Raw genomic sequence first — 14176 nt, 5'->3', positions numbered from 1 at the left:
TTTATAATAGCTCAAATGTAAATGTTTTGAACAAGTAAAGAAAATTAGGATGAGTATATTACACATGGCAGACACCCTCATTCAGAGTGACTGAGCAGGGGGAGGGTTAAGGGCCTTGCTCAAGGGCCCAGCAGTGGCAGCTTGGTGGTGATGGGATTTGAACTTGTGACCTTCCGATCCAAAGTCCAATGCCTTAATACCTGAGCTCCCACCTCCCACAATAGGTTGAGGAACATGTTTTGATAGTTAAGATGAAAAAGAAAGTTGTACTATAGCACCCTCAAGAGGCGCCTGTTGCTCCTCTTCTTCTCAAGAACATGTCTGTGTGAAGATACACAAATTTCAAGCTTATTTTTTTTTTGCAATTAAAAGACTCTAAATGACATACAACATGTGGGCCAAGAATCCATACTTAAACAAGTTCCTTTTTAAACGAACACATCAATAACATAATGTTTTTGATTCTATGCCATCAAACAATGGTTGAACCAAGTCTGATGATGTCCTTCTGGAAAATCCTTGAGGATTCTATTCAAACCCATACAATAGGATTGGAGGACGTTACTAATCATTTAAAGAACCACCAAGAAACTCTTTTTCTAGGAGTGAGTATACAAGAGCAGAGAATAATATCGTATTCTAGGAACTAGTTTTTAATAGACGTTCGGTTCAAAATCTTGTTTGTTCCTGGATCAACTTCATCGATATTTTAATGATACTGCATTAATACATTAAATCATTCAAATCTATTATTCCACAGGGTTCTTTGATATTCCTTAACAGTTCTATGTGGAAAGTAAACAGCTAGAATTGTTTATTTTAACCCCATTGCTTTCTGGTTTTGGTATTTGAGTATAGAGATTGAGAAGCATTTTCAGGTTTCAATTCTAAAAATAATTTCATCTTCTTCTAAATGAATGTTTTAATGCCCTCTAAAAAGAAGAAAGCTATTGAAGCATGGCTTTTTTTATTTTAGTATAGTAGTATACCTAATGATGCAAGTTAATAGTAGGAAACCATTAAAAAAATAAAAATAAAAATCTGCATTTCTCTAAATATACAGAGATACATATAAATAATCTAATATTTTTTGTTTGTTTAGATTTTAGATTTGAAACCCCTATTGTTTATTGTTCAATTTTTTGGTGGCGTGATTGTGGTTTTGTGATTTTCCTCTTAACTATTCTGAGAAACTTTGACAGCAGGTGGCGTTCAAGGATCTCTGATTATTTCCATCTGTTCAATCCATTACTTTCAGTGGAAAAGGGAAATGGGTGGTACAGTGTATCAGCACAACTGACCATAACAACTAATCATTTCAGCAGTTTTATTGCATCAGATTTCTGTCTCAACTTCCCACGGCATTACGTTATGTCATAAATAATTGCTATATTTCTCATGCACCCAATTAACACATTTGATCACCTGGGAGGAAAAAAAAACATTCACACCCATTTAGACATGCAACAGTTCTTAAGTGTTTGAAGACCTCATTTCTGAAATTCACTGAGTTACTAAACATGTCTGGAAATGTACAGTAAATTGTAAATGTCTGACTTTCTCACGGTCCTGCAGCGGAAAATACTGACCGTCTAATTCTCCGGAGACGACACATCCAACTGGAGATAAGGATCCAGAATGAAGAGCTTTGTGCCTATGGGGCACATGGGACCTGCGATTTGGTTCACACATCATACATTAGGCTGTGTTCTGGCTTTCTGGATTCTATAAACTAACCTGAATATTATTTTGTTATGCCGTGAGAGCTCTTTAAATATTTTAATATTGTTTCCTTGTCTAGATATTACATTCGGTGAGAGGTTGGTACCAAAACAAGACATGGCATTTAAACCATTAATGTTCAGAAACACATTATATCAGTAGGACACAATTAAAATGATGCAATACAAAACCATAAAAGCAAACCGGCAACTGTATGAGCCATAAATTTAATTTATTTTGTGCACTACTGGCTTCAGGCCTTTTTTCTTCTGGTTTTGTCATCTATGTCAATTTTACATTGATTGAACAAAATGTGCTTTTTCAGTCAGATTTGGAAATAATGGACGATAGAATAAATCATTCAAATTTGTACCTATTGCACCCACAACAGCATTTCAAATATACTTTCTCAATCACTTGTTACACCTATGTGTTTGAACTGATCAGCTCAAATCAAGAGCATATTTGAGAGTCACTCAGTGTAATAACCTGATATTACTGTCACTGATAAATCTATAGTCTGGGCTAGAAAGAAATCAGCCCCTGGTGTCTTCATAACATTCCATCTACTTTTTTTCTGAAATCTGACGGTGGTTCTGTTGCACTTGGCTTCTCAAAAATCTACAATTATTTATCGTAAAACATTGGAAAAATCGGACCTGCTAACCAATGAAGATTGGTGTTTATATCAGTTTTTACAAGATATGTGCTACTTTGTATCAATAAACAAACAAACAAACAAATAAATAAATAGACCCAACACATATTAATAATAGGAAAGGATTAAGCAGTTAATCATATGCTTATATGAAAAGTATTATTAGGCAAAGTTTTTGACCTGGTTAAGTATTTTTTTTTACCCTAAAAAAACAAAAGAGATCAATATTTGATCTTAGTAGTGACACACTTATTGATTGTCACTGTGTAAGCATTTAAAACGAACAAAGGTCATCAAAGCGTCCAAATAAGGAAGAAGGGGCGTGTCTACAGCAACAATGGGCGGGGTTTACATTCTACCTATACCCGCGTTTGGCATTTTTATAAGCAACATAATGGATGGAGCGCGTTGGAGCTTCTGAGCGGAGCTTCCTGACCTCAAATCTCAGAAGGTGCTCCAGAAAAACTTTAACACCATGGTTCTGGGGGACAAGGAGTAATATTTAAGCCTGGACAACTTCTCGGGGTTCTTTTTTTTTATCGCAATGGAGAGAGAGCATGCTGAACGATCTGGGATCCGAACTTCATCCAGTACCGATTCCGACACCGAGACCGTGTCCGAGGCGGATTTATGCTGCAATTCAGAAGATCCCGAATCCGACCCGGAGCATGTGGAGCCCCGGCGTTGTGGAGCTTTACTGACATTACACGAGCAAAAGGGGAAGCAGGAATTCGAGAACGACAGCACAGAAGACAGAATGAGGAATAAAGATAAAGATAAAGAGCATGAAGTCGACGAGGAGGAAGATGAAATGGTAAAATTACCCACAGGTCTAAATGAATGAAAAAAACACACTGGCATGTCTAAAGCATTTTGCTCAGTGTTTGTGTTTACTAACTGCGTGGACAGGTGTGTGTGTGTGTGTGTGTGTGTGTGTGTGTGTGTGTGTGTGTTTGTTTGTTTCAGGGTAAACATGATGCCAGAATATAGGTGGCAAAACTTTTGTGCATGTAGTTAACTGCATCATGACTCACTATTAATATATGAATAGAGCAGCTATCAATATATGAACATGTAAACTATCAGTATATGACTTGACATACTATCAGTATATGATTACACACTAACAATATATAAGAGGACACACTATGATATATGAATAGACACAAGATCCATATATGAGTTGACACACCACCAATATATGTATATACACACACAATCATTACAAATATTAGTGTTGGGCCATCAGGGCCAGTAAGGCCGTTTCTTCTGGCCTCAACACTATCAGAATCACTGACCTACGTTATAATATCTATTTGTCAATGATTATGTATTCATTAATTCCCAATAGTCTATTCTCTTCATTCTGAGGCGCTGATTCAAAGATTGTCTGTTTATGCTGGAGTTTCTGTTCAATCAGAAGAAACAAATTGGATTCCAGATATACTTTAAATCACATTTACAAAACGGACCTTTCATAAAAAGCTGGACATTGCGAGAAGAGATCAGCCAGAACAGTTCGAACAGCTGTTGAGTTTTTATGAACCATTTATACTTTTGTGTTTTTTTCCGGGTAGAATTTGTCAAACACACAATTTGAACTTTTCCACAGGAAAACCGCAATGCACTGAAAAAATGCACGAGGTAAATATTGTGATGCTTCTGCTAGAGATGATGTGCAGTTGTGGCTGCAGTGAAAAGAGAATTGTTGAATTGTGATCATTGGGTTTTTTGCTTTAATGTGATGGAGTTCATTCCCACTGTATGAGATGCCTGTCTGTGATGCAACGCTTTCTTTTACGGTCTTTCTGTGTAATATTGAGGGTTTCTATAGCTGTGGCATCACATTTATGAATTGATTGATTCAGGCAGGACCCCACTGAGAGCCTAGGTGTCAAATGCACAGCCCATTACTGCAATATACGAAGGACAACACAATCTATATTGATTGACGCACTATATTTTAATATTTCTTCTGTGTATCAACTGTTAGTATATGAACTGACATCATAATATTTTGTGAATCAACTACACTGTCGATATATAATTAATAGACGTGAGCACAAAATTCTGTAATATAAAATTTGAGCCTTGACAACTGAGCATAATGTTGATTAATTCATTCATCATATGAATCAACATTAAGATTTACATTAAATTCACTTTACATTCAGAATATGAATTGACTTGAACAGCTTTATGATCGACACCACAGTCTGTGTGAATCATTGGAAAATTATTCATTTATGAAAATAATGCCATTTACCTGATGCTAAAATTTCACAATTTCACAATTTTTACATACTATATCGAATAAAAATGAATGAAGAAAAACACGTGACGGCTGTGTTAAAAAAACTTTAGAATCCATTACAGCTTTCTTGCTGTTGCCCTTCTATTGCTTTTAATGGTCTTTTGTGCTTAACATATTGTTTTTAAGAATATAATGCTTTAAACTGTTTACTGAGTCACAGAGTGCAGAATAAAGTGTATTTAATGCTGTTTAAATGGGTCTTTCAGTAACCTGGGAATGGATTTAGCTTTTCAATTTTGGAATAAATGGATGTTGAGGAGAAAACCAAACTCCACCCTGAAACAAATTATATATATTTATATTCAAATGTTTGTGGTATGTTAAATGGTTCAGTTGCTAATTTGTTGTTTGAGGTTGTATTTTTGTTAATCCTGTGAGACAGTAGTTGTGTGCCAGGTTGGTCTTGTTGGCACACTTCCAGCGACGTTTTGGAGTAAATTTCAGCCAACTCCAAAATAAATGGATAAAAGTCAGTCAGGATCCAGCTCTTAAAAACGTCTCATTATTGAGAAATCCAATGGAGAGTAGTTGTAGTGGAGATTTTGATGCCATTTCAGCATCTGAGGTATTTTCATGGCAAAAAAGTGAGCTACAAAGGTAAAATCCGATGTGAAAATATTATGTCTAGACCAAACAGTAATCTATGAGGTCACAATTATGATTGAGTTGACAGTATCATTGGTGTGAAAGTGAAAGCTATGACTAATTCATAGTTATTGTGATATATTGTATGTAAATACACTTTCAGGAATTATCCTAGCATTCACAACAGCAAAGTCTAGTGTTACTCAGTGGAGGAAAATATAGTTGATTTATTTATTTAAATGGAGTTTAGGTCTTTAAAACAGATTATCCTTTAAAGCATAAATGTAGGCAGAAACATAGTGTTTTTAGTTTAGCATTTACTTCATAATAATTTAGCTAAGTGCCTTCAACACCTTTTGCTTTTGTAGGCTGCTGTATATCTGCCATACTGCTTGGCCAATCTTTGTCCTTTTCTTTTGTTTTATCAATTATAACTCAACCAGATGACTTCTAGGCCAGAAGTCTAAAGACATTTGCATGAAAATGACTTATTATGACTATTATTGTGATGCAACTTTAATATATACAGTATAGTATAAAACGTATGACGTGACCAGAGTGTGTCAGTAGGAAATTCGTTCCCAAAATATTTTACTTACAATTTACTATATAATTATAATTGCGTTTGGAAATCGGTGACCGAACAAGTTACAGCATCACTGGTGATCTTATTTGAAACTAATGTCACTGTACCCGTCTAGACCAGTTCATCCAGTTGTACAGAGTTATTAGGATCTTAAGAACAATGCTAAAACTTACCTGGTGAGGACTGGAATTGGAGCATGTGTTGGGTCATGTCACATTTAACATGCCCTAAATCATTCTGGTGGGCAGGTCAAGAGTATTTTCAACACACCAAATAATGCGAATGAGATGCTCGGTCAAACGAAATGGTGACTGGTTTTGGTGAGAAACCCTTTTTGGACAGGATTAGTTTCATAATTTGAAGTGGGGAAAAATGTTTTAAAAATTTGTCTTCGCTACTCTGCCAGCAGAACCACATAGAAACCAGTTTGAGTTGGATTTAAAGCAGAGTGGTTATGTATACAGGACACATATATTTTGCACATAATCTTGTGACTTGCTGTTAATCATGGACAGCTTGACAAATGCTTATAATAAAGAACTGGCTATTTGTATTAAAAAGAGGTGTGTGCTGTATGTGCTGCAGTGAGCACATTGTTAAGACACTTCCATTTCTGTGGTTTATACAGCAATCATTTTTCCTGTGTGATTCAACCATAATCACTGCAGATTTCTTCATACAACATCGTCACATCTGATCATCAGTGCATGTCTCTTTAGGTTGTTATGAGCCTCTGGTGATTATCTTGCATTACCTCAGAGAGTGTTCAACTTACAAAAAGTTTTATATATGTTTAGAACAAAAAAAAAAAAAGCACAAAGATTGATTTCACAAAACAAGTCCTATGCAGTGTGTATTCACATAAAGTTTTTCTGGAATTGGAAATCGACATGACTAGGATTTTGACAATGTATAATTTGACCATTGTCTACAATTTATTTGGTTGGATAGATTTAGACTTTGGTGAATTATTGCACATTATTATTTTTTTTTCCATTTCTATCACAGCAAAACCTCCTCTAAGTGAAGATTCAGGAATCATTTAGTGTTTCATTTAATAACAACAAATCACAAACATATTGAGGTCGATTCTCATCTTGTATTTGCCTTAAACTGGATGTTTTCAACCTCCTGGCAATTATTTTCAAGAAAATTGTGTAGCATCGTGAGCCATAGACATTCTCAGAACACACAAACCGATTCTAATAAAGAAAAAAGTTAGATGAAAAAGGGTTACATGAATACTATTCTTTCATTTAACAGATTAAAAAAATTATATACCTCAGATTACTTACCTCAGATTAAAGATTATGTACCTCAGATAAAATTCAGTTAGAATTTGAATTCAGTCACTTTCTTTGGTTCACTCTTTTCAAGTCTACCGAGGTAAATACATGAAGGTTTCTGTTTGTGAAGGAACTCTCAGTAAGACCATGAACAAATTACTAGGCGAACGTGATTACGGTGTTACTGTTCGCTTGTTGATGCCCTGATGTTTTACTGGTTGTTGGTGCAGTGACCTGCCTGAACAGTAGGTCGAATTTCTTTCCGCTGACCGCCTTTATGTGACTTTGTTGGCCCAGTTTGGAAATAGTTTCCCCTCACTTTTCTCTTCTCCCTCCTAACCGGTGATCTAAATAAAAGAGGACATTGTAGCCCAGAGCAGAGACACTGTTCCTTTTCAGCCTTCCTTGAACTCAGTAAAGGTTCACATGGTTTTCGCGAGCAAGTGATTATTCTGATGTTATTAGCTGGACTTTCACAATAGGTCTCAATCGGAAGTGTCAGTTTCCACAGACAGAATGGGGAAGTAGAATGGCCATGATCGTAAAGCTTTGATATTCATTCTGATTTTGTAATGTAATACTTATACCAAAGTGCAGTTTGTACTTAAAGAATGCTATATATATAAAAAATACAAAATAAGATTCAAACAAAAATCTATCTACAAATTGATTGCACCTAAAAATTCTATTTTCTGATAATTGAATTGAATTTAAAAATAGAAAACAGTAATAAAGTAACTGTAAATTACACATTATAGTTGACAAATTGCAGAAGGTTCCCTGGTGGTCTAGTGGTTAGGACGCGGCGCTCTCAGCTCTGCGGCCCGGGTTTGATCCCTGGTCAGGGAACCAACCCCAGCCACTCTTAGTTCCAGTCCCAAGCCCGGATAAATGGGGAGGGTTGCGTTAGGAAGGGCATCCAGCGTAAAAACGTGCCAAATCAAACATGCGGATGATCTGCTGTGGCGACCGCTAATGGGAGAAAGTTGACAAATTGCAGAAATGCAATGGTCATGTGCAGAAATGGATTTTCCAGCCATGATTGGTTACAACAAAGCTGTGGATGCAGAAGCATGACATTTTCCCTTCACTTAAACTAGGAGACCCAAATCTGTTCCAACGTCACAAAAGCAAGTTTCATGAAGATATGCTTTACATGGGTTGAAGTGGAAGATCTTGGGTGGCCTGCTGTAGAACTGTGAAAAGGCACGGCATATTTCGATTGAATTTTTGGAGAAACTAATTGTCACGATTCCAAGAGTGTGTAAAGCTGTTATTCATGCTAAGAGAGAATTTTTGTAACGGAAAATAAAGTTAAACATCTGTACATTTATATATTTATTTGGTCAAAGTAAAGCTAAATGTGTTTAATGACTTAGACTGTTCTTATATAAACAAAAGAAACATGTATCTCTCAAAACCATAAAAGTAAAATTATATATTTCCATTATTCCATTCCATTATTATATACAGGGGGAAAAAATGTATTAAAAAAAACATTATCTTTGTAGAGATTTGTTATAGTCCCAGGATTAAAAGCCTTTATTTTCAATTCAGAATAAACCCTAATACAGATTTTTGTTTTCTCTTAAATAAATCTCAGTATATCAACGGTCATGACCTCTTCAGTATTCCTGACTCAGTTAAATAGTGACACCGAGACTCATGTTAGCCCTCACTACTTTGCCCCATAGCCTGTTAGATTTCCCAAAGCTTGGCAACTAAGACTCAACATTATAAATAAACCAGCTTGTATTTTCTCTTCGCTTTTTGCTGTGAAGGGAGTCTGCGCACTCGCTGTATGACTCGCATGCAAAGAGGATTCGTCTATAATCACTTTAAAGCTCTAAGTCGGCCGTCAGGGTGGTCATTCCCAGCGTGACGTATGCTTTCGAACTTGCTTACAGTCTGCTGCTCATTCGAAATGTGAACGGTGCGTATCTCACTCCGTCTTAAAGGAGAGTTGCAAGAGGAATTTCCCAGGTAAGAACATTTTGTCAGGGTTTTGCTTTCAGTATTTAGACCAGAAATGAGTTGTGTGGATATTTTATGTAGTTTTTGTGTTAACGTATGGCACAGGTTTTTTTTTCTCAATAGAGAGGCGTGCCTAGACATGTTTTGGTTATATAACATATCAAGGCTTGCTAAACTTTAAAAATGTAATTTCCTACATTGTGTTTGTTAGTGTTATGTTTAATATTGTGGAAAGACCTTTGGATGAAACTCAACTAAGTTCATGTTATCACTTGTGTTCGAGCAACTCGAAACATTTGACTCATTTATCAACTCATCTCTCTCTCTCTCTCTCTCTCTCTCTCTCTCTCTCTCTCTCTCTCTCTCTCTCTCTCTCTTCTCTCTCTCTCCCCCCCTCCCCTACGGGTTCTATTGCTTTCCCACTCTCTCTTTCTCCTTGTGTCTATATTGTGTTCCCTCTTTTGCTCTCTCTCTATTGCTCTCACTCTCACTCTCTCCCCCTCTTCCCCCCTCCTTGTTATCTCTCTCTTTCGATCTCTATTGCTCTCTCTCTTTCTTTGTATCCTTCTGTCTCGTTTGTTCTCTCTTACAGTTATGCATTATAAGCATGACTGGTGTTGCCAAAACTGAATATAAAGTGATGGTAATGAACAATAGTGAAACCAAAAGGAACAGAAAATGGTAAAGAATTATGCATATGCAAATACTGCCATAAATACACATCTATGAATTAGATAGAGGTGATATAAGGTTACATTGTATAAGATGTGTTTCTTATTTGATGAAGTGCGAGTATGGATGTAGCCGCTAGCCCCCTCCTTTCTTTCTCTCATACTTTTTAGTTTTTGTTGGCTTTGAAATCCAACGAAACAACAGCAGAAAACGAAAAGCAAATGCTCAGTGTGGTAAACTTCCAGTTTTCTAATATCGACACCAAATTTTAGTGCTACCTTCTTTTTTCTTGGTTTTAATTCCTCATTTTCTGTGCACAATTGAAAAGATAACATTTACAGCTGCCTCTTTTTTCTCTCTCCCTAAAACACTGTTTTATTTCAGTTTCTTTAGGCTGTGAATTTAACGTTTGTTTCCAAAATGCAAATAAGGGAATTTTTTTCCTCCTTGCACAGACATCACTGCATGATCATCTCACAGATAAAAGATATCCAATATTACGCTCAGACTCTCCGAGTCACACAGAGCTGGGGCTCACAGGAAGCCGTCGTCTCTCAGGAGTGTTTGTCGAGCTGCAGATGCTCTCAGCTTTGAGCTCCACTCAGGCTGTAGGTCATGGGAGATGGGAGACGAGAGATGGGGTCGAGTTTGTGACCTTTTTCGAGAAGTGAGGTTTAGATGGGAATGGAACAGAGGTGATTGATGAGGTCACCCAGATGTCTGATGATTCCCTCTATCACACAAGCTGTATCTTTAGACCGTAGCGGTGGAAGTAAAACACAGCCGCTTTTCCCCGTTTGTTTTTGTCGGTGATGCACTTTTCAGGCGTTACTGAAGCAAACAGCAATACATTTGTCTATCAATGTTTGGATTTATTTATTTTGTTGTACATGTTCATTGTAGGTGATGTTTAAACCTATTTAATTGCTTAGGCGTGAACAAAGAGAAAGTACAAAATGCATTCTTATTCACTAGTTCCCTGATGAAGTCATTGGTTCATTTGCATATTCATTATCCATTCATTTGCATACCAAACCACGTTACATGTATAAGTAAGGTTTTTTTAAGATGTTAAGAGAAACAGTGGTACCGAGCAGGAAATAGACACTCAGGAAGTTGTTAGTTAGGAGCTAGTTGGTTGTTAGAAACAATGGTGTTGAATGGTCATTGGTAATTTTGATTGGTTTTTGGGAACCAGGGTGTTAAGGGTAATCAGTGATTAGTTATTGGGAACAGGGGTAATAAGTGACCCGTCATTGGGAACAATGGTGATGAGTGGTTGGTTTTTGGGAACTTTCTCTTATGCTGTTCCAATACTATTGTGGTGAGTTGACTGTGCTTGCTCTCTCAACTCATAGAATAGCAACTGTGTCCTGAAGAGCCATTTCGAGGGCTGGATAGTTGTTGAACATTTGTCATTAGATCCTATCTAGTTCCTCAAGTTCCTTAAAAGTCAACAAATAGCTTCATCATAGCCAGAAAGTCATAGTCTATTATTGGTTACATTATTGTTTTATGGGAAATGCAATACTTGTGATGTTTGTTATGAGTTCTTTATTTATTTTTATATTTTGGGAAATTTGCATTGAGACATTCTGTGGTCACCATGTTGAACATTAAAACAATGCACTGCTATTGAATGGTTTCCGAGAAGAGTACTGGGCAGAGGTTTCCTGCAGACAATCAACAGTAAAAGCAGCCGATATGCAAAGAAGCCAGGGGTCACCTATGTGTATCTGAAACCTCACTTTGGCTCCAGGATCATTCATTTGACCTTTCTTTGGAAAAAAAATAAAATAAAAACTTTTATTACTTAAGGACCAATACAAAAGATTGTTTTAGCTAGAGAGAAGTGGTTGGAGATTTGGGATCTGGCAAAAGTATTTTTCTGGTTTCTGGAGGCAATATTTGTGTCCTAAGATCATGTAGCGTGAGGCTTCAACATTCCATGAATGAAAGTCAAAAATAGTGGTGAAGCAGCTTTTTGTTTTTAATTTAATGCACAAAGGGTCTGGAACAATTCTTCAAGGGGAAAAAACAAACAGATAAAGTGTATACACACTCACACATTCATGTGATTTACACACATCATCCTCGTATACTTGCATATATGTAGATTTACGAGGATGATGTGTGTAAATCACGTAAATTAAATACATGTATATATTTTTCTAAATTCTGTCAGTTATCATGAGGCTAAAGAAAATCGATTCTCTTGAGAGTTTTAACCCAGTTTTAATGTTTTTATTTGTTTAAAAAGACCAGTTCACAAACACTTTAGCACATTTAGGTGCACAACAAGAACAATCCGGTCATTGAACATGCCTCATGTGTCTGTGGAGAAATGTTGACATAACAAGGACCAAGTGTTTAGGCTAATATTTAATTAATAACATTTTATAAGCTGGTCTACATCAAATGTTGACTGTTGAGGAATAACAGCAGCCATTTCTCGAGTCAGTATTTTTGTTGCTTAGCAAGCAACTGCTTTGATTGCTAGTGAATAATTGTCAAATGCAAAAAGGGCTTATTTACTATTCAAATGTTCTTCCAGTGAAATCGACTCATGCCTATTACACCCACATCGAAGTTGATGGCTGCTAACAAAATACCTCACAGCTTCTGTTTCTCATGTTACCACACCATCTTTCATTCTGTGGCTATTTTTGATGCTATATTTATGCACTTGATGCTGACAGTGCACAGGGTGTCAAATTGAACGATTTCTGACTGAGACGAAGGAGAAAGACTTTACAGCCCCCATGGAACACCTCGCAGTCCACAGGAGTCTAGTTGTTGATAACTGCTTAGCTGGCTAACATGCTAATTTGTATGAAAATTGTGGGAAGTTGGAGAACAGTATCTGAACTTCTGAGTTCAAATCCCATCACTGACCAGCTTCCTCTGGATCCTTAAGCAAGGCCGTTTACTCTTAACTGCTTTGGATCTGCCAAATATCATGAACCTAATCGTTAAATCTTTTCCAAAAGGTTAAAAGTTTATCACTGAATTAAAAAAAACACGAATTGCTTTGTGGCTAGCAAAACAGAACTAGCACTTGATCCTTATAAAATGGCCTCTGTGTTTTTGATATCTGTATAGTTTTAAATTATAACCATCACAGTAGGGAAAATTTAATTCAGCATTACAAGGTTGTGTATATATGAGCAGTACGTGTGTACAGCTGTTTTGAAAGACACTCTGTTAGCATGCAGTTATATTTAAAGTTTAGGACTAAGAAAATACCAGCACCATAGGGCTAAATCATGGTGTCTGGAAATTTACTTCAAGATTTACTTCAGGACAGGAGGCAAAAATATGCCCCTGTATTTATTTTTTTCTCCTCAAAGCAGAAACAGCTTCTAAAGCACTTTCTTTCAAGCTTAGACTACAATTTCTATTCGCCATGATTCTCTATCATTAGTTATGTCAATATTAATAAAAAGTAAACCTTACTAATGAATTTCAGCTTAAAGGATTTTACTAGTTAAAAACAAGTTTGTGTGAAAAAAAAAAAAAAAAATAGCTGAAAATAGCTTGTAAACATACAGGTGCTAGTGATAGTGCTATCTAAGAACTGGTGCTAATTTGTGCACTGCCCAACACTGAGTTAGCATACTTGACTTTTCTACTAATGATTTTAGATATACAGCATTTGGAAAGTGTATCAGAGCATAATAAAAATCACCTGTTCCTTATCAGGTCTTTAAAAACAGCATTAGCAAACCAAAATGGAAAAGCCCTATGTGAAAACTAAGTACCCCTTTACTACTTCCAGTAGTAGTTAAAAAGAAATTAAGAGGCTAAGTAGCAGCCAGGCGCTGCTTCTCAAATGCCTGCTATTAACTGATCATCAGCAATTGTGACCATCTCTATAAATGCCCGAGTTTTTAGCAGTTTACTGTTAAACAGGTGTGTGTTAACACAACACCAAGGAGGAAATACATTAGCGCAATTATCTTAGAGAAGCAACTGTTGCTGTTTCGCAATCTGGGAAGGGTTATTTCAAACAAATGTAAATCCATGATAAGCAAAACCATAGAATTTATATACGGTGTAATGTAAGTTTGACCTCACTGTATAAATCTTTTAATTCTTTCAGATTTTAATAAAGTTTGAGTTAATGATAAAGTAATAAATGCTTTTTTGTTACCATTGGGAATTGTGTTCACCTGTATGAAACATTTAAATAAAAACGGCTAATATGTTGGGTATCGAGCTTCAACCACTACATTGAGGAAATGTTTTTTTTTTAATAATCTTAATTTTTTTTTTATCTGTTTTTTTCAAGTTTCAATAGTTTAAAAAAATTTATTTTTATTTGCGTAAGAGAAAATTGTCCCAATGCAGCTTTCTAGTACTTAAACAAATTAACCTAA

The 14176-nt window shown here is 36.1% G+C and overlaps 1 protein-coding gene across 14 annotated transcripts in view; it reads left to right on the top strand.

Moving 5' to 3' along the window:
• The first annotated feature begins 2748 nt into the window (after positions 1-2748).
• The window catches only part of mast4 (microtubule associated serine/threonine kinase family member 4), a 98578-nt gene continuing 87150 nt past the window's right edge, over positions 2749-14176 (top strand). For all 14 annotated transcript variants that reach the window (XM_083531182.1, XM_083531181.1, XM_083531180.1 and 11 more), the window contains exon 1: positions 2749-3194. In XM_083531182.1, coding sequence (XP_083387308.1) covers positions 2925-3194 — 270 coding nt within the window. In that variant the 5' untranslated portion in view covers positions 2749-2924. The remainder of the gene's footprint in view (positions 3195-14176) is intronic.

This window comes from Silurus aristotelis, assembly GCF_946808225.1.
Source record: "Silurus aristotelis genome assembly, chromosome: 26".
Lineage (NCBI taxonomy): Eukaryota > Metazoa > Chordata > Actinopteri > Siluriformes > Siluridae > Silurus > Silurus aristotelis.
This window is presented reverse-complemented; position numbering and strand designations above follow the sequence as displayed.